Genomic DNA, 21,835 nt, shown 5'->3' with positions numbered 1-21,835 from the left:
AAATGACTTTATTTAATCTTTCTATTAATTGTTGACTACAGTATGGACTTTGCTCATTGTTGAAGGACATACAGTGACCTATAGTTGTTAAATTCTGTGTCATTTGGTCTCTTGTTGAGAGTTGTCTTATTGACAATCATACCACATCTTCAGTTTTATATTTTGGGATTTATTGCATCATATGCATTCAGCGCCTATTAAAATACTAAATTCAAAAGTTACTCTGAAATTTTATTCTTGTGAATATTGCCGGTGATTATCACAATAGTAACTTACAATCCAATACCTAATACATATGCAGATTTTCATGGAATCACAATAATACAACTCATATCTTTGTCCTTGCTTCAAAAATCGCATGCCATAATTTCTGAATTTACATTACCAGTTTTCTGTTGTCTTGGACTTATTGTTTAACCCCTGTCCGTCTGTTCTATTATAGCTGTTTGAGATAACTCCTACAGTTTGAATGCAAGGAATTTTCACTTTGCTGTCTGTTTGTGCATATATTGAGGGTGTGTATGTGGTTAGGTTTTCGATTTCTGTTAATACATTCTTTTTTGGGAGATAGTTGAATGTTGTCACTTTTTAGTTTTTGCTTGCATAAGAGGTCTATAGCATGTTTTTTTTGTTTATACAGTTTTGATTTCGAAGAAAATCCAACCTGGTTAGAAAGCAGACACTGAAATATCTTGCCTTCTTTACTTAACATTGATTTTATGTTGATAGTCCTAAATATAAAGCTTTACAACAAGTAACACATAAACTTAACATGATCCAAGAAAATGACATTAAGGTCAGATAAACCATACAAAAATACATGTAGAACACCTTACAATCATTCAATAAACCAAACAAAGTTGACCTATTGAATATAGTTTATAAGAAACCAACTCAAACTAGAAAACTTAGCGTTGACCAAAGAACCATGAAAATGAAGTAAAAGTCAGACAAGTATGTAACCATCTTAAGGTCTTGGATTTTAGTTTTGGTGTTTTAACGCCACTTTTAAGTTTTTGGGCATTTTCATGGCAGCCAGGATTATTGGTGGAGGAAGCCAGATAGCCCAGAAAAAAAAACAGACCTTCGATATGAAAACTGACAATCCAAGTCAATTAAGATAGAAGTTGAGTGCACCTGGATGAGCAGAGTTCAAACTCACAACCTCAATGTTGACTGGTTAGTGTTTACAAGGGTCTTGGAAAGAACAGTTGAATCTTAGCTATGTTAACATAAGCTTTACCAGCCTGTGCAATGCATTCAAATGTACAGTGAAGTGTTTATGTAGGCTGAATTTCCCTGATAAACATGCCCCATCAAGTTCTAAATCAACTAAATATGTTTGACTGTACATCAACCCAAAAACTGCAGACAAGACACAAATACAACAAAAATGTATCACTTTTATTATTTGCCATCATGATCATAAATTAATGGTTATTAACAAAATTCTTTCTACTGGAATAAAATACAGCTATATGACATGATTATGAATGTTAATTATATGTAATGGAACCTGTCTTAAACTGCAAAACTTACTTTGAATCCTCCTTTTTATTTCATTAATTAAAGAAAACATAATTTATATGCATAAACAGACTTGAAAGCGTTTTTGTTTGTTTATATAACTTTACAAGAATAAAATATGAAACAGGTAATCATGTATTTTATATTAAAATAATTTATTGAGATTTTTAAATCTTTTTGCAAGAATTTGTCAATGATTGCTTCAAACTCCTCGAATAATTGAAATATTCTATCCGCTAAAATGTCACTGGCAGTAAGACAGGCTCTGCTATGTACAATTTTACAAGACTATAAAATGATTATATAGTTTGCAGTCATGACTAGTATACACGTTATCACAAGCATACACACAAATTTTATCTTCAAACTAATTACAAACTAAAGCTGATTCCAATGAAATATAGACAGTATCCACAGAAGAAAGACATTTCGAAAAAGATACACTAGCCACTAACTGAATAAGTTTCAAAATTATTTTGAAAGGAAAACTACACAACCGTTTATCAAGAGATTTAAAAATGCCGTCTAGTACAGTAAGTGATTCATAGTTTCATAGTAATTTCCAGATCATTACATATGATGAACAAAGGAATGGACAGGTAAAATACAAAGCCTGTTCTTATAAAAATAAATTTGTTTTCAGGAAAGAAGTTCTAGTATTAAATAAGGTATGAAACAAGAAGGATGGACATGAATGCCAACCTTAATGTAACAATTCATTACTGATTAAGTAGCAGCTGAAAGCAAGTTTAAAGTCAAAGTTTCTATTTACATGTATACCTTACAATGAATTGGGACACTAATTATGGTTGACCACTATCTCATAGTAACTTGAAACAGTTTATGAAAAAATAAATAAATGTCACTGAACCAACCAGGAAAATTAGGTCAAAGGTATATGACATGACGGACAAAACTTCAGAACACCTTTTTCAAAATATGGAGGTCTAGCTTTTCTACATTAATAAATAAAGCTTTATACAATTAATTACTGCCCTTCCTGCCAGCTAAGTGTCAAGTATTGTGTCTTTCCTTGCAGGTAAGACAAACAGATTACAAACCTTCCAGTACCTCAAAGGACCCTGTAGTCCAAAACATTTTGTATATTAAAAAAACACACTTTGTTATGGATGATTGTATACTTTTCATTTACTGATTTTTTTAAAAAATTTACAATGCAGGGCAAAGTGATCTTCTTTTAGACATAAATATCTGTGTGCAAAATTGGCATCAGTAAAATAGCTACTATCTGGTCAGTACTGATAAAATTTGAAGTAGTGATAAGGTTTACAGATATGAGCATGTTATATGTTTTACCAACATCACTTGAGTTAAAACAATAGTAAATATTTACTTGAATATGCACTAGTAACTAAACAATCTGCAAATCTAGTAATTAAATCAATAATGGAATGTATGAAAATCCCTTAAATAATGGAGATGTTAGAAAAATACTAGGGATCCTGTAAAAATGAGCTAAGTGTCCATTAAATACAGAGTTATATCCCTTTATTTCAGTAAGAGTTGTCTTGTTTAGCAGAAACAATTCTGTCATATATTTTTTTCTCCTGTTTTGTTTTTATGAGCATGACTATATACATATAGATTACTCATATCAAAACCTTTATTATGTTTTTACTTTTTGCTTCCATTAAATTTTCTTCTAAAGCATTCATGTCAATTTAACTAAATCATATTTAGAAAATTCACATATCACATTCTTAGCTTTTTACCATGTAGCAAAATGTTCTTCCCCAACACATAATAATCTATAATCCACAATTTAAAGCATATAATTATACACAGTACAATCAGTGACTGGAAAATAATCAGCTCTGATGTAGCACTTCAGGCTCCCTTACGATTTATATCTTTAATAAAAGTGGACTCTTAAAAGTTCCACATCCCTGGAAGGGGATTCTAGAAAAAAATAGCGAAGTAAAACGATGCTGGAAAATATATAAACCTTAAAAGAGTATAAAAGTATCAGAAAAATGTGACAGACAAAAATTGAGTTATCAAAAAATACCTATAACTGTCAAATGGTTAATGGTTATTGTAACAAAAATCTATAACAAAAAAACATAAAAGCAGAGGAAGTAGAAAAAACATAAATACAACTGAAACAGACCTAGCAAAGTGCCTTCTGTCAAAGCTTGTCTAACCAGTAAAAAATGTCTCTACTTGACTTCTACCATGCTACCCTGTAGGGTTTCATAAAGTTACTATAATCCAAAAATATCCTAAAATTAAGGCAAAACAGGTAAGGAAATAATGAGCATTGAAAACACACTCCATCAATACTGGTCAATTGGCTTGTATTTAGTCATCTGCAGCCAGTGAATTGGTAATGGCATAATTTAAATTATACATGTTTACTTAATTTTTATTCATTGAATAACATAATGTTTAGTGAATTCCTATAAAAGCGTAAATTAACCTTAGATATTTGATTATTCTGTTTTGGCCCTTTGGTTTTGATGGTTATAAATTTTTGATTTCCTAAACATTTTGTCTCCAGAATAACTGATAACTGGTAATTACAGAACCTTTTAGTTCTTCTATACATTATTCTACAAATTCCTAAAATACTTCAGCATTAAAATAGAATTTTAAAATAATCACAAGCACTCTTCATTTAGTAAAGTATGACTGCCACACAAAACAATGATACTAATTAGCATCTAAAATGCCAGCAAGTATAAAATGGAACAAAAAATGTTTAAAGTCAGAAACAAATATATTCTAAAAAATCATTAACAATAAATAAACAAAATAAGCTCATTAACAAAATGGAATAGTCTTACTGACACTAAAACAAAGTAATAAAATAGTTATTTGTAACAATATTCAATGTATTTGTTGACACTCAAAACAACTGCTTAAAGCTATGACATATATACAAAAATCTATATACACAATCTGATTGGAGGACCTGCCCTGTTACAATGTGCACAATAAAAAATCAATTGTTTCGTTCATTAAATACCTTCTCATTGTTATATGGGGCTATTTCAAGGCTTTGCTATGATAAAAATGGCACTTACTTGATTCTACATTACATTTATATTTCAATATCACTAATTTTAAATTAAATTCAAATAATGATAATCATATTCTTGAACAAATTGTAACTTGTATTTCTTACCAAACACTTGAATAAAAATTTAAAATATTCAAAAATTAAAATCAGGTTATTTTTTTATTTACTTGATCAGCGTTAAAACAACAAAGCCAAGAAAGAGTGACAATTTAAAAAGTGATATTTAGTACAAAACAACATTGTTAAGGAAAGCATGAGTGCAATGTACTGTAAATTCAGAAATTATTGCAAGGTTTTTATTAATGCGAAAAATGTGACAGAGTTGTAATCGCAATAATTTAAACTCGCATTTTGAAATATTTTATATCAATTAAACAGGATTTTTCTCAAAATCGTAAAAATTAAAATCGCATTTTTGTTAAAAATGACAAAATCGCAATAATAAATGCACGCAATAATTTCTGAATTTACAGTATGTTATGAAATATTTTATTTACATTGAATCACCTGTAACAGAGAATGCTCTCATGTGACAGTATCATGAGGGTCTGGAAGGGTGTCCATTATTTCTGTATTCTCAAACCAATTTTTAGGTAATTATTCTCTATTCTTTATATTTAATCACCCCATAATTTTCTATTCTTTAGTTTTTTTTAGTTTGTTTTTCTCTGTTCTTTATTTCTTGGCCCATTTTTCTGTAGTATTGACCAACTATTCTGTAAATTCCATCCAGACCCCCTATTATGCATTACTTTTATTTTCATGTATCATATAAATAAAGGAAGATTAATTAATAATACTTTCAGAAATGAAAACAGATTTTGCTTTTCTTGACATTTTACTAATAATTTCATGAGTAACAGTTTAAAAGAGATTATCATCGTGTTAAATATCCTGTGAATAAAACTGCAACTGGCACCAAATTAAAACAATATGAAAGGGTACCAGTTACTAAACAATGATAGGCTAACAATTATGGTCAACAGTTGGTGTAGTTGTTGCTGACTGGTCTAACCAGATGAAGTTCACTTTCTTGTGAAACAATCGGAAGTCCATGTTTCATATGATATTTAATTAAATGAGGAACACTTTCAAATGTATGGTCTTTGGTTCGTACCTGAAAAAGAACAATAATTTCAGATTTCATTTTGTGAACAAATTTTCACACAATTTTGACTTATTAATTTATGTAATGCTTCTGTTTAGTTGAGTAATTCCTGTTTTGGCTGTTCTTTAAATTTTAATGATTTTGTGCATGTCTTTTAATTTCTAATAAAAGAAAAGAATGTATTCTACAAAATACTGTTCACTTTCTATCTAACTGACTTCCAAGGATGCAAATTTATACATCCTGCACAGCCAAACAGACAAATGTTTTATTGATGGTCTGAAAAAGATTTTTTAACCCTAGTCATCCTTAAGGATTATTGCTTTTAAAAGTAATGGTTCTGTGAAGTAGAGTTCTATATATGTACTTGACTTACAATGCCATCTGGGTCAACTAATAACAAGTGTTTAATAACACCATTTTGTCTCCCACTCAGGACGAATTGATTTTGGTCATTTGAACTTTTCCGTACTAGAAAATCACCATCTTTCTGCAGAAGTTTTTCAGCCTGTAAAGAATAAACATCAGTGATTTAGCTAGCGCTCGTCACTTTCGTATTTTACGAAAAGGTTTTAGAAATGACGAAAATATTTCATATCAATTTCGTCACTTAAATTTGGAAAGTGTAAAAATATTTACACATCAAATTACTTGAATTCTACCTGTCTTTATGTTTCTGACAAGTTTATGACCCTCAGGTAATTAACGTTTACCAAAGGTGTTAAAAGTTGTGATGACAAGTAATCCGCCTATCGCCAATCAGATGGGTCACTAATCCCTTAATTATCATTATAAAACCTCATAAATGATCATCATAATAATCTATTTAAGTTAAATCAGTCAGTCAGCTTTTCATTTTAATCATTTCTCACAGTTCAGTTGTATTTTCGTCATTTGAACAAAATTGATAAACTTCCCGGACATTTCAACTTTATTTTATTTTCAATATTTCCCTTACGATCATAATTTGCAGTTTGCTTGTCGTAGTTTCGTCAGTTCAACGTATTTTCGTCATACTTTATATAAATATTCATTAAAAACTTTCGACAACTTCGATTAAAAAGAATGAACTTTATTAAAAACGTAAATATTTTCACTTGCAAACAGGTGCTTCCTGTTCTATGCATTGCGCATGCGTTAAAGTTCGAAAATGAATCCGGTTTTGTTCTGAAATTATTATTCAATTGTCACTTCCCGTTTTCATTTCATTTTGTTTAAAAATCGAAAGTAAACGTGATCTACAGTCTACAGTCATAAGAATCGTCACATTAAGTATAGATGCAGATTCTTCTATCCAATATTAAAGAAATTGATTCCAAATAGATATTAAAACGTATTTTCAAGGATATAAATGATTGTGAAGTGAAAAAGTCGTTACAAGTTCATTTGTACAGTGGTTAAAAAATAGAGGCACCCAACTTTTGTTGATAATTAAGGGGTGTGCCCTGAAAATAACTGAAGTGAAGTTTTGATCTTATTACCAGATCCCTATTCTTATCTTCATATCTTAGCATCACATCAGTCAATTCATTCAATATTGCCAATAACTGCCTACATAAGCAATCCTAAAGTCTTCAAAGATCCTAGACTAGTCCTTAAAGGACTTGGACATATATGTATAGCTAGTTTGATAAACATCCTAGATCCCTTGCTTTATAAAAAAAATAAGGCTGATTTTTATCGCGCAAAAGTGACTAAAGCCCTCAAAATCCTAGCTAAAACCCTGATAAACATTTATTATTTCTGTAGCATACTTTTTTTTCTATACCAATGTTAATTCAGAAAGTTTAACTACTTTAGATATATGAAAACTGTATTAGAATTCCACAACTAAGTAACAACAAAACTAAAATTTAAAATCTTACTTGTATGTAGAAATTTTAAAGACCCAACAAAGGGAATGTATGTTATCATGAGATGTTCAGTACTTGGTCAGACTTTTAATGATTTAAATCATCCCTTAACTCTGAAACAACTATTCTAAAAATTGTTAAAAAGATAACGGAGCATTTTTAGAGAACACAAGGTGTGAATATTTGTAAATTTCTGTTAGCCAGACCCGAGTCGTCACAAGACAATCTTCTGATCATAAAATGTTTAATGTTTGAAATGCTTGAAGTCTGAAACAACAATTTAGAGAGCTTGACTTCTTAAAATAAATTTGATAAAGATCCATTAAATCAATGAGTTACTATGAGAGGTGTACAAATGGATGGAAAGATTGCTAGATGAATGAATTGACAGATAAACAAACAACCATGTTCCATAAAATATAATTTTGTAAGTTAACTAATGTAAACTTGTCTTGAGAATTTTGTTCCTACCTGCTTTCTTGGTAATTGACCATGGTACCATGTTTCAAACATAGGAGCTATATTATGTTTAGAGACACTATCTTCCTCTGGTAATCTAGGTTGAGGTCGCTGCGGTATTTCAGGTCGAGAGGGCTCATGTACAACCATACTGTCTGAAAATTGTCGCTGGGGAAGCTCTGGTTCTGTTTCTGTGTTCTGTAGGGATGATTGAAAGGGATCTGAAAGTTGATATATATTAACATATTATGCAAAGGCACTATGTATATAAACATTTTCAAAGTTTCAAGACCAAAAAAAAACAAGAACCATTACAGCTGATTGAATACCTTTGTTTCTGTTGAAGTTACTGTTTTGATATTTTTCCTTTTGTTAGATACTAAGGATTCTTTTATTTTTCAGCTGTACAATTTTTTATAAATTGAGGACAAATTTCATTTTCATTGATATTTTATTTCATGGATTTTGACAGCTGCATAAATTAGAAGCTTTCAAGTATCCATAAAATCCATGAAATTTAGTTTCCATGAAAAATAATAATAATCCAACAGTAAAGAGATCAATATAAACAAAACATTTCTGTTAAAACATGTTTTGTCATTTTATTTTCATGTGCAACCGTGAAAAAGTTTCCTTATTCGCTGTGTTTTGTGAAATTGGTAAAAAGATCAACAGGCTTGAAATTTTGTATTGTTTGTTCATCATGAAATGGCAATTTTATTTTGCGTTTTTCCGTGCAGATACCCCCCTTTACGCCCCTCCATTTAATGATTTCCAAAACTCTTCAGAGACAATTATCCATATGTACATGTAATCTTACCCATGTCAAAAGGATCCCCATTTGTTGTTGGTTCTTCCATAACATTTTCTTTATTGTCATACACATTACCCTCAAACTCAGCATCACCATTGAATACGGTTTCTAAAATAAAACACAAATACATAACAAGTTAACATGTTATATTTGGACAAAAGACAAATTGTTAGACCAACCTTAGTATGATTGAATAACAACTCAGCTTCTCAATCTCCTGTTCTGAAAAATCACGGTCGCAAAACAAGTGACCTTGAATACCAAAAAATCTTCAACAGGTCTGAAATATTTTGTGAATGTTCTCTGTGAAACAAACAGTGAAATTCAACTGTATATGCATCCAAATATTCACAAGAAAAGAATGCATATGATGAGGGGGGTCCTATGTATGAACTCAATGATATGTAAATACTTACATTTAAAGTTTACATCGAAGCAAACTATAATAATTTGACGGGTGCCATTTTTCCATGAATCTGATCACACTAAAGTCATGTGTTTCTCGACCATGAAAGTTATAATGCAAAATAATTAAAGTATATCAAAAACTTTATTAAAAAAGTATTTTCTTACATTTTTATTAATTTCAAAGTTAACTAAAATATTATGATATTAAAATATTATAATATAAAGTAAAGTAATTTTCTATATACTGTGAAAGTGGGTATCAATTTTCGTGGTTTGAGCAATATTTACATGTTCGTGGGTTTTTAAATTCGTGGATTTAAGTTTTCTCAAAAAAAAAATTAAAGCATTTAGAAACGAAGGTTACAAATAGTCTGGATTGAAGGAAATTGCAAAGTAAACATTGCCCCGTGTAAATCGTAGTGACAACACTAATTAACCCAAGATAAAGTGATCAACAGATTAAGGACCATTTTTATGAGAATTAAAAGATCAAAAGTTGTAAAGTTTAGGTTATTAAAGATTAAATGGGTATAATTCTGCATGCAGTTGTAGTTCTGTGACTGCTATTAAAGAAATCTCAGATTCCAGGCTATTCAATATGTTCTCTAGATCATATCAGAAAGCCCTTCATGGTGATCTTTCCATGTCTTGATTTGGACAATGGTTGATTTATTTCGTTGGACACTTAAATTCGTGGATAAAGTCATCCACGAAAACCACGAAAATTGGTACCCCACGAATAAAAGTACTTTCACAGTACAGGTATTTCATTTCTAAGTTGTTTTATTTATTTCTTTAATTGTATGTGATTGTATTTTGTAATTTACCTCTTGTTTCACATGTCAATGTGACTGAGTGTTAAAATAAAGCATATTGTATTGTATATCTAATATAAATGCATTAGCTGTCCAGCATGTAATGTTCATCTATGAATGTAATTAAATATGCTCTTGCTACAGAATAGATGCATGAAAGAATGTTTACCTTTATTATCATACACCTGACCATCTTTATTGTCATATGTCTGTCCACCGGTGGCACCAAAGTCAATCAGAGGTTGGTCTTTAGGTACATCATAAAGCTGAGGAGGTTCTTTTACAGATGCATACAAGCCATCACTGACCTGTAATATATAAAAGTAAATAATCCATATGTTTTTCAGGAAGATAAGCCTTCAGGCCATGACAAATATTCCCATTTCTAAGAACTTAAAATTCCTTACACTTTAATCAAGTAAGGCCATGGAAATATACCTCAAATTGTTTGTTCCACAAGTTCTGCTATACAAAGAAAACTGACACAGTTACAGAATCTGTTTTTTGGCAGGGGAATAAATTCAATAAAATTATGTAAATTTTTAAGTGATAAAATTAAAGTAAGCTGCATAATGAAGATTTTTCTCACAATTTTTTTTTATTATCTAAATATATAAGTTCAACCCTTTTTCTTTATACAGGTATTAATTCATTGAAATACTGGTTTGTTAAATCAACACAAAACATTTCCTGAAAAACCTATACAACTCTTATCTTAATTCATTGAACAAACAAGATTTCCTTAATAAATCATAACATACTTATCTAAATGAGGACATATTAGACGTCATTCAGATCAATACAATACTATTTATTAGGGGCATTAAAACAAGGGTGTACACAGCAAAATGTCTCAAAAATTTTTTTTTTAGTATTTATGATAATCTTCTAAATTTACTATCTAATACATTGTTGATCTAAACAGTAAGCTTAAATCTCACCAATGTAATTTCATTTGAGGTGATACAAAAATTGTATATAAAAATGTGTTAATAAACTATATTTAGCTTTATCAATATTTTATCAATATTTGTGAATATGTGCTTTTTTAATTTCTTTTGACAATTAACACAAAGGATAAAATTTTTCTTCTTTTTTAAATTTAAACAATCGACTGGTGCTAAATATAATTAAAAAGTTTACTTCTTTATGTGTCTTGCCAATACCTGAAAGTTGTGCAGAATTGGTGTGTCAATATATAGGACAAAAGTGACTTACAGGCAGGTTAGACTTAGGTGCTGAATAATTAGTGTTTCCTGTTGCAGCTTCAGCTAGAGGAGGTCTTGCATCAGGTCGGTCATTATAATAGTCACTCTCGTCATTTCCCCAGGCATCACTGTCAGCAATACCTTTCTCTGTGCTGTGGAGGAAGGAAATGTGTAAGGCATTTAGGTCAAGATTGATGGATGGATGGCCGTTTCAATGCCAGTGGCAAATTAGTTGCATATTCAGATCGATATCATGATTATGTGATATGACATATAAGCCCTGCTTTGAAATAGACAAACACAATGTCATATCTGGATTGTAAAGTGCTAGTTTACAAACTAACAGTCTGCAGGAAGATATGTCACCCTTATTCTTAATATGACCAGACCAGATTTTGCTTTTTCTTTATAATGACATGTGCTTAGCAGAGAAAAAGCAAATATTACTTTTTAAGTCTTTGGTTTGACCTTACCAGGATTCGAACCAACAACCTCTCACAAGACCACTTAAGCATTTATTGAAGTCAAGAAGGTTAAAATTTAATGGAATATCATTACATATAGGAAACATAAAAATGCTAAAAAAAGAAAGGGGAATTGAGAATTTTGTTTCTTTTTCAGCACCTTCTAAATATTTATTACACAAGGGAAATAACTTAACTTTACAATTCAGCTTAACTCAATTTTTAGATACATCTTTGTGGGTTCAAACACTGTAGTTAAAGTCTACTAGAAATCACAAATAAAGGCATCATTGTCACCATCTACACCAACCAAATCTCTTTTTATTTGTCTATTTCTCATAGAATAAAATCACAATCTGAATTATAGTGCAAAAATCATTTCCATTTAAGAGCTAGAGTATTCTTATAGAAATTGTGACCTATAGGAAGGCTAAGGGTTTTGGGAAGGTGGAAATATGGGAATGGTGTGAAATTTACTTTAAATAACTTACAGGAAACTCACTGCTATCATGCTTATCATAAACTGGGCAATCCCAGTCCTCAATGCCACTACTACATAAATGAAAGTTTAATTCAGATTTAAGATTAAATTAAAAATTTTGAAAGGGCCACATTTTTCATTAATGCAATCAGGGCTGCACTGAGCAATGGGTTGATTTTTTTTAAATGGTCTTATATGTTATTGTGGCATCCATATATTGTCATTGTAAAATTGAGAAAAGAAATGGGGAATGTGTTAAAGAGACAACAACCCGACCATAGAGCAGACAGCAACCGAAGGCATTATAATGGTTAAATCTAGTTACGCTTGAACCTTTCCTTCAAATGAGTTAGAAATCATTCAAATTAGCATAACCATAGTTCGCCTTTATCATTTAAAAATTTATTTCCTTTCAATCAAGTTAATACTGTCAGATTAATATACAAATAAGGATATATGGTATGACTGCTAATGAAACAAATATCCACAAAAGTTGAAATGAAGTCTTTTTAAAGCTTTCACCTTAATTGTATTCATCAAATTTCATAGACACACAACCAACATTGTGTTTACAATAAATGGCAAGCCAATTGGTATTGAAACAAAGCACTGTTGAAAAAGGCCATTACAAGTGCCCTATCTTTAATTTCAATCATGGTTTTTGCTTTAATTTAATTTATGCAAAATATGTCTGCTGACTTACGGGTCCTGGACTGTAACTGGTTTTGGTTGATTTTTTAGATATTCTTTGAAACGAAGTTCAAAAGCTTGTCCTACTGTGGTTATAACATCTTCAGCTAATCCACCTCCACATTCTAACACATGACACGCTCGACCATTAGCTGTGTCCTTAGCAACATATGCTACAAAGTCTAGTGTTTCCTGGGAAAAAAAAGAAAATCTGAATAAAATGAGGCAAACAATTTCTAAAGCGAATATGATTAAAATATGAATGATAGCAACCCAACTACATGTACCCATGAGCAAACAAAAAATATGCATTCAATTGTTTCAGTCAAAATAAGATTATTAACAGGGGTTGTGTCACTTTAGAAATCATGAAAAAAGATCGAAAATGTGATGATTGTCCAGAAAAAAGGACTTATTTGATTTTTAAAATCTTTTTTTGCTAATAGGTTTATAATAAATGAAGCAGATATACATTTTGTCTTAAAATACTACTAAAAATATTTAACAAGCATGACTTCACATTAGATAAAGATTACTGAAACTATCATATATAAAAAATCCACCTTCACAGAGCTTTTACAGTGGTAACTGTCTCTACTCCTGTTTTGGGAAATGCTTCTGGAATTTGACACTTTTACTTAAAATTTGACAATCTGCCTACTGAGGGTAACTTTAATGAAGCAACAATCAAAATAAACTTTACATTCAAACTTACAGAATCTCCTCCCGAAGCAAAAGAAATTCCAGGCATCTGGTGATTGGCTATCATCTGAAAGTACAACATACATAATTTTAATTATTATGTGGAATAAAACAAAACAGACAATTTGATAGCATTTTTTCCCATCCATGTTTTAGTAGTCATGTTGTATAAAGAAGCTGCAATATGCAGTGTTATTAAACTGTTGTATGTAAACTACGCAAGCAATTTAAAGAGAATGAACCATGACTGGGGGGTAATCAGTAATTTCAAACTAATACATTGTTGATGACGCTGCCACCAGATTGTGTCACAAAACGGATATCCTCAGCTTGGAAAATGTATAATTAAATGAATACCACTATAAGAAGTAAATACTAATCAAAAAATAAAACTAGACTATAGACTGTTGAAAAAAGATCCATTAGTTTTGATTCTACCTTTTTTCTTATTTCAAAATGACTTAAAAGCTAGGACATGTAGCTGTTAACATCCTTATCTCTTGGTGTTTTGGTGGATATTTGTCTTTACTGAAACATGTTTTTATTTCATAATTTCACTGTTATAAACTCAGGTTGACCTTTACCCTGCAAAATTCAAGTAACAGTTATGCCTTTACCTCTCCAGATTCCATTATAATAAGTGTGAGACAGTCTGTTGTGATTGTCAAGTTGACATTTGACCCTGCATACTGCATCTTTGGTGCATCACCTAACATTTTTACCAACTTTTTATCTACCTGAAAATGAAAATGATAATGACGATAATATATAATCCAAACAACAAGGCATAGAAATATTTTCTTCCATATTTTCAAACTTTTAAAAGTTTCATTAGAAAACGTGGCATATTTAAGGTACATGTATTTGACATTTGTATCATTAAAAATAATTATGCTTAGAACATAATAGGAATACTGGACATAAATGACATTTTTTATCCATAAATAATGATGTGTACTTGATAAAATGGGCTCTTTCTCTTTACTTACTTTACGTTTCTTTGCCGTCTTTAACCCTGCTGCTTCACATACCCTGCATATAGCTTCCCTACAACATATATAACAACATAATGGCATTGCTAAAATAAACTTTTCCTCAAAGTATTTTAAGTAAAAGATATGTGAGGTATATGTAAATGAGATAGTAACAATAAAACATAAAACATAATACACAATAAAACCCGGAAAGACATCTGTTAAATTTATTGACAACTTTTTGACTGTTCAGAGTCAGACAATTCAAAACTAGACAAATATCATGAAATCCTGAGGTCCTGAATTTAAATAAATTTAAATCCTGACATCCTGAAATTCAAAAAAAGAATTCCCGGATGCCGAAAGGGTCAATCCCAAAATCCTGAGCTTAAAAATACCCAATCCCGAAGTCCCGGCAAAGGTTCTACATTTGTATCACCCCTAACTTATACCACATTCTCTGATTTATTTTGTATATGCTGGAATTACATATATACATATGGAATGTATATACCATAGTAACTTTTGACAATTCATAACAATTGTTCATTTGTAAACAAATGATTCTTGAATCTTATTTGCATACAAAATGCTGTAATGCTCTAATCATATTTGGAACTGAAATTAATAAAAGGGAGATAACACCTCATTTACCTAGCTAATGCTGTCCTTGTATCAAAATCTAGTTGCCTCATTGACTCTTTGACCTCCAGGCATCCTATATACTGATAAATAAAACAGATACAATCAATGTAAGTCATTATTAAATACATGAATGTTTAATGTGTCATTTTGGCTTTGGGGACATTTTTTAAACTAGTATTACATGTTTGGTTATATATTCAAAACTTTTGTCATCCATGTTTTATTAAAAAAAAGGCCTCTTTTGATAATTATAAAAGGCTAAAATAAATGGTTTGTACAATGGAGAACTCTTTTCCAGATAGAAAAAGATAAAAACAAAAGTAAAATGCTTACTTTGATGTAATGTATTCATAATTTGATGTTACAATACATGTACCAGTATTTTAAATCTATTGAAAATTGTCTCTGTTACACTTTTAACATTAAGAGAGGTTACTGCTACTTACCCTTACACCATAGCATACACCAGCATCAGGCTTTATTTGTGCATCTGGATGAATCCAGCCTCTCTCTGGTTTGTGCATAAAACTACCAGTTTTTGACCATTCAGAAGGTTGCTTCTTCCCCTTTTTATGCTTGTCCATTCTGGAAAAAAAGTGCTTGTAGACATTTTGACTACTGTAAATTTAGAAATTAATGCGAGGTTTTTATTTTGAAAAATGCGACTGAGTTGTAAACGCAATAATTTAAACTCGCATTTTAAAATATTTTATATGAATTAAACAGGATTTTTCTCAAAATCGTAAAAATTAAAATCGCACTTAAGTCCAAAATGACAAAATCGCAATAATAAATGCACGCAATAATTTCTGAATTTACAGTACTATCATATACAGGATATATATATCTATAAGTACATTATAAGGAAAAATGTTATTTGTTTTCTTTGGTGTTGGTTTCAGATATCTTGCTGTTATGTCTTCATTATATATAATCACAATCCTGTCTAGACAAGAGACTTTATTTTGTATTGAGCCAATCCATTAGGTGTTTGTTTGTTCAAATTGTTCATAGTTGGAATTTGTCTGTGCTTTTGTTTTGCATGTGGTTAAATACCACTGAAGCGGTAAGGTTGCTCCCCTACACTCACACCATACATTATTCAAGGACCAAGAAAATTGGAAGTGCATTGGTTGTCATCTAAATTTTATAAGACTGTATAGACACAGTTTAAGCTAGGATTTTGAGGGCTTTGGTCACTTTTGCGCTGAGTGTAAAGTCATACATGTATTTTAATGGGTACCAATTTTCATGGAATAAATAAAAAAATTGTTTTTCGTGGATATTTGATTTCATGATGCATGATCTTGTTTTTGCATGTGCAACAGTTTGCATAAAAGCATACAGAAAATTTGTATTTTGTTAAATGTTTAAATTTGAATTTCACCAAAACCTATGAATTCTGTGAAATTTGGTATCCCACAAATAATATTAATGATTTCACAGTTCTTCTAAGACGACCTTATTCAGTCCTTGTATCAATTGTTTTTCCTTTGTTTTGTCATCTCAAAAACATATATAGATTTCTATGAGGTATTGTTGGAGATTATCCACCATCAAATGATTTCCTTCTCATCAGATCATATCGAAATTCACAATAACTTAGACAAGGCTAAATTTTAAATGAATTACTGGTTTAATGATCAAAATTGAAACTCTATATAACTTTTTTAACCATGTTTTAAAACATATTTAAACTTATTGAAGTAAAGGCAAACTTTTCATAAGAATGATTGGACAATAATAATTTTACACAAAAGTCATACATTATATATACACAATGTATTATACATGCATATTTTTGTAAAGCACTGTATCCTTTTTAACATGTAGGCCTTTAAAATAAAATGTACCAGTATATATTACATATACTGTGACATGTTACAAAAGGAGGTTGAAATAAAGGTTAACTAAAATTATCAATGTTTTTCAAAAGGTCAAATAATTTACTACAATACTAAAACACAATAATAACCATCAACCAACTGAATATCCATATGTTTAATCTAACAATAGTTACTTACATGTTATATGTATCATTTACAGTGTGGAAAAGTTTTGTATTATATTATATTAATAAAATTAAAATTTATCACTATCATCATTGATCATATATATTTATAAATGGAAATAGATGTATAAAATGATTTATGAAGATTACAGATATATATCACTTACACATTCAAAGTTATGCACATTTACAAACGGTTACAGATGGTTACTCATGCAGATATGGTAGAGCGATGACATTATTACTAAAACATATTGTACACAATATAACCATATGTCTGATAACAGGGATATTAAGTTTATCTCTTAGTTCCTGGTTGTAATATTTCAACTTTATTATGAAAGTCAAGGACATGGATACTTTATTTTATATATAATTTATGAATGTTATTTGACAAATTATCTTTCTTCAAATATATTGGTTTTTTAAAACCCTTCAGCATGTTGAGTGTGAAAACCAAATCCATCAGATGTACACAATATCATTATCAATATTTTTTAAATGTGCCTTACCTATTTGTTTAGGGGTTCAAACTTCTTGGAAATCTTGACAAAGGAGTCTCATTTTGAGATCTTGGCATTTATATTTAGATATGAGTTATCTAAAAAGATATTTTTGACACATCATGTCTTATGCAATGATGTAAATGGGGGTAAAATACATGTATGCAAGGTTGTGACTCAAATATTGTTTTGCCAAAACGGGACCATTTTATTAAAGACAAATCTGTCAATTTAAACATGTTTATGACAGCATAACTTATATTTTTGCACTAAAATCATAAAAATGTCAGGAGTATATCATTCTATTAATTTCTCATATAATAAAGGATAATTTAATCTGATGTCTTGTGCAGAATATGCCACACATTCTGATCATATTGTCCTTCTAACTAGTATGCACTTGTGTATATTTTATTATCATTGTTGATACTATCTCAGACTCTCTTCCATAAAATTTTGCCCACTTTGTTTAAACTTCATTACCCATTGTTTCATCAAAATGTGGAAGCAATACATGTATCACTGACCTACATCTGACCTATCCACTTATGGTTTTAGAGAAGAGGCTCTAGACAGGCCTAGGCATGTACTTATCATGAATGTACAATACATGTATATTCTGAAAGGCTATTAAAATAGTCTACTCTAGATTTTGTTGATATAAACTGAAAAGAAGAATGCTTGATTGTTGGTAATTCCCTTTAATTAACATTTCTATTTCATCATGTGCCATCCATATGGAAATCTAGTTTTTTTGAAAGCTGTCAGCTCACTATAACTCACTCAATACATCAACCACTTAACTGATCCACATTGTGTATATCTTATATCCAATGATACATGTAAATGTGAGTCTTGTTCCAGCTACCGGTATATATTAATGTTGCAATTCATTCAAATTAATGTGACATTCAAAAAATATCTCTGATCAGTTTCAGATCTACATGTACATGTCTTAGAAATGACTTTTGTTAAATTTGATTGAAAAAAAAGAACATACATGTATATTTTATTGTAATATTATTAACATTAAACAAATAAAAAATGTACATTTAAAAGTACCTTGATTCATCCTAGATACAGGACATTACTTTACTACATACATGTAGTACTTACATAGTACCAAAACACAACAATAAGTCCTGACTCATCACAACTGGAGCAAACGATTTGTCATCAATAATATATAATTGTTTTAATGGCCATCATAAACTTCCTGATCAAAAATAAAACAATACCACAAGACTGCACCTTGTAAAGAAATGTACTTGGCTCACTTAAAATCTATACTTCCCAATTGACATATATAAAGTATATAATGAGGTTCATATATCATATACTTTTACATCTTTTCATGTATTTTATATACCGGTACATGTACATATGGTTAAAAAGGTCAATAAAGTACATTCAATAATGGTTTCAGAGGAGAAAATTTTGGTGCAAGTTTGTTACCAGAAACCAGGTACTGTAAATTCAGAGATAATTGTGTGCATTTATTGCTGCGATTTTTGAAGAATTATCATAAATGGGAGAATAATTAGTGCAAATTTCAGCATATATACATGTATGCATATATCAGATAATCATATTAGAATGCCAGTTATTATCATTGCACAACTTCGCTAGCCAAGGGTTACAATCCACTTCATTCCAGAGTGGAAGAAAGTGGATTGTAACCCTTGGCTAGCAAAGATGATCATTACAATACTAAAAGCAGTCCCATTATTTACATTAATAAACATCATCAAAACATCGTAATAATTTATGAACTTACAGTAATCTCATTTACTAGCCCTCCATACCAGGTCAGCTAAAAGGGGGAGTTATAGGTTGTACTTTCCACAATCAAATTATATTTACATGTAATACTGTACTTGACAGCTTAATCATGTACATGATAAATTATGATTTTTAGAAAATTTTCAAAAAAACCCCTAGAATTGGGTTTAAAAGCAACGCAACATTACAATGTACACCAATAACAATATTTCTGATTATACTTTTTAAGTGCTTGATTTTTAATGAAGCTAATAACTTCAGTTTTATTGCTGGTCATCTTAAACTTGCAGTTAGATTTATCACTTAGATCTGTGCTTATGGCCTTACTGTGACTTAGAGATGAATAACAGCAATAAAAGTTCTTTTACCTTGGTTTTTTTTTTTAAACTTTTTTGGCTGTGCATGTACTGATATAAGTGGATATCTCAATCTTTCCATGTTATTTTTTGGTACATGTATAAGGTTGACACTGCTTGAATTTGATTCAATCCAAAAGTTAATCCAGCATCAAGATTATCTATTCAGCTCAATAATGAACAGATAGTTCTAAGAGTCTTGAGAAGCATTTGGTTCAGGTTAAATAGAAATTTGCAGATGCAAAATTTATTGCACTGATGATGAACAAAAAATCCTTATATTTTTAAAGATGTAACCATAAACCAACATTTTTGTCTGTGTCTAATAATAGTAATATGGTATAAAAGTCAGCCTGCTTATATATACATAAATATATATATATAATGATATGGACAGAGTCAGTCTGATTCTCTGCAATGTAGCCTGAGATTACTCTGATGTCTGTTTAGTCAGCCAAGCTGGGGCTGTTAGACATCAGAGCTCCTCCCATGTCAAAAAGTGGATATTTAACTGTCCAAAATCACTGCGCTGCTTTGTTGCTTCTGGGCCGGGGCAGACCGACAGACTTAGAATTATATAAATGGGGCATCAATCTGTTCATTTTTCATTTATCTTTTCATTTATGTAAGTTTCACCTACATGTACCTGCCACCCTTTATTTTCCCATATTTAACAGTTTTCTATATACATTCATTTGTATGTGACACATTGTTTTTTGTGCATTTTTAATACACTGAATGAGATACATTGTACTTTATAATGTGTGTTTTCTATACAATGTATGTGATATTCAAATTGTTCTTTTGTAAGGTAGATTTTTAGATTTAATATCTTTAAAAAGCTTAAGGGATTCAAAACCCTGAATCTGTCACACATTGATAAAATCATGAAAGTGGGTCTCATTGGGGTCTAATGACGCGGGATTGCTGATTTTTTGTAAGCGTGAAACGTGAAAGTCAAATTATTGTGTCGTGAAAACAGGAAATGAGGTCAAGCGGGATCCGGGAAATGACAAAAAAAGAGAATTGCTTACGTACATAGTGTAAGCGGGAAACGGGAATGTGACAAAACAGTAATCGGGATCCCAATGAAAATGACACTGCTTTTTTTAACACTTATAATTATTGCTATAAGTAATGTTTCGGATATGGGAGTTCCGCCCCTTTCCAATTATGCATTATAGTGTATTGCCGCTTAGCACATCAGATTTTACACCTGCACAGAAATAAAAGGTAAAATAAAAAGTTAGACGAGACTGCCCTTCCTTACAAGTTACATCGTTACTGCAACCACCTAACGGCAATGTGTAAGGGTTTTCAGTCTTGTCATTCCTAAAGAGGAAGATATGTGATGATACTGATAAGGGTAACATATATTTCTTACCTATTCTGTGATTGTTTACTTCATAATTTACCAAAATAAACGATTTCCAGATTTTATCGTGACAAAGTAAAACCGGAAGTTTATATCATTACTTCGCATGCGCAAGAAATAAGATCGACAACTTTTGTTCCCGCGAAGTTTAAACTGTGATTTTATCTATCCTTAAAAGTATTGTGCCAATGTGGACTTACTATACACATTTGAAAACAAAGACCAACAATTCTAAAACTAATTGCTAAAACTACAATTCCCATAAATAATAAGATTTTGACAAAAGTATGTAAAATAAGTCATTAGTTGTGTGTGGACTGTTGTACTTATTGTCTTTCCCTTCGTAAACATCATTGAGGCTAAATTTTGTAGACACATAGAAAAAATACTAAATTTTGTATGTATTATACACATAAAATGTGAACCAATGACTAAATTTTGTAGAATGTGAATCAATGAATAAATTTTGTATACACATAGAATGTGAATCTATGTCTATGACTAAATTTTGACTAAATTTTGTATACATATAGAATGTGAATCAATGACTTAATTAATTTTGTACTATAGATTTCTACACATAGAATGTGAATCAATGACTAAATTTTGTAGAATGT

At 30.4% G+C, this 21,835-nt stretch overlaps 1 protein-coding gene across 4 annotated transcripts; it reads right to left on the bottom strand.

The window, feature by feature from the left end:
- Positions 1-1,390: 1,390 nt before the first annotated feature.
- Positions 1,391-21,325, bottom strand: LOC134716078 (SHC-transforming protein 1-like). Of its 4 annotated transcripts, none has more exons than XM_063578822.1 (13): positions 21,228-21,325; positions 15,638-15,776; positions 15,201-15,271; positions 14,562-14,619; positions 14,190-14,309; positions 13,586-13,639; positions 12,884-13,062; positions 11,246-11,387; positions 10,197-10,335; positions 8,811-8,912; positions 8,003-8,211; positions 6,055-6,186; positions 1,391-5,687 (listed from the first exon to the last, which is right to left on the bottom strand). In XM_063578822.1, the coding sequence occupies exons 2-13, from the start codon at positions 15,773-15,775 to the stop codon at positions 5,550-5,552; spliced, it is 1,482 nt and encodes a 493-aa protein (XP_063434892.1). In that variant the 5' UTR covers position 15,776; positions 21,228-21,325; the 3' UTR covers positions 1,391-5,549. The 4 variants fall into 4 exon arrangements, with proteins under 4 accessions (XP_063434892.1, XP_063434890.1, XP_063434893.1 ...); XM_063578820.1 differs by lacking the exon at positions 21,228-21,325 and adding an exon at positions 18,822-18,955; XM_063578823.1 differs by lacking the exon at positions 21,228-21,325 and adding an exon at positions 18,768-18,789.
- Between the last annotated feature and the right edge of the window lie 510 nt (positions 21,326-21,835).

Source organism: Mytilus trossulus, chromosome 4 (assembly GCF_036588685.1).
Source record: "Mytilus trossulus isolate FHL-02 chromosome 4, PNRI_Mtr1.1.1.hap1, whole genome shotgun sequence".
Taxonomy (NCBI): domain Eukaryota; kingdom Metazoa; phylum Mollusca; class Bivalvia; order Mytilida; family Mytilidae; genus Mytilus; species Mytilus trossulus.
Note: the sequence above shows the minus strand (reverse complement) of the source record. Positions and strands in the feature narration are given on the sequence as shown.

What these genes read in the sequence shown, in the direction of transcription:
- LOC134716078 (XM_063578820.1), bottom strand. Translation starts at nt 18,856, where the DNA reads ATGAGTCAGGACTTATTGTTGTGTTTTGGTACTAT. An exon ending in ACAAGGACAGCATTAGCTAG is followed by an intron (nt 14,620 to 15,200) that starts GTAAATGAGGTG and finishes TATATGTTGTAG; the next exon opens with GGAAGCTATATGCAGGGTAT. An exon ending in CCAGTTACAGTCCAGGACCC is followed by an intron (nt 11,388 to 12,883) that starts GTAAGTCAGCAG and finishes CTTCCTCCACAG; the next exon opens with CACAGAGAAAGGTATTGCTG.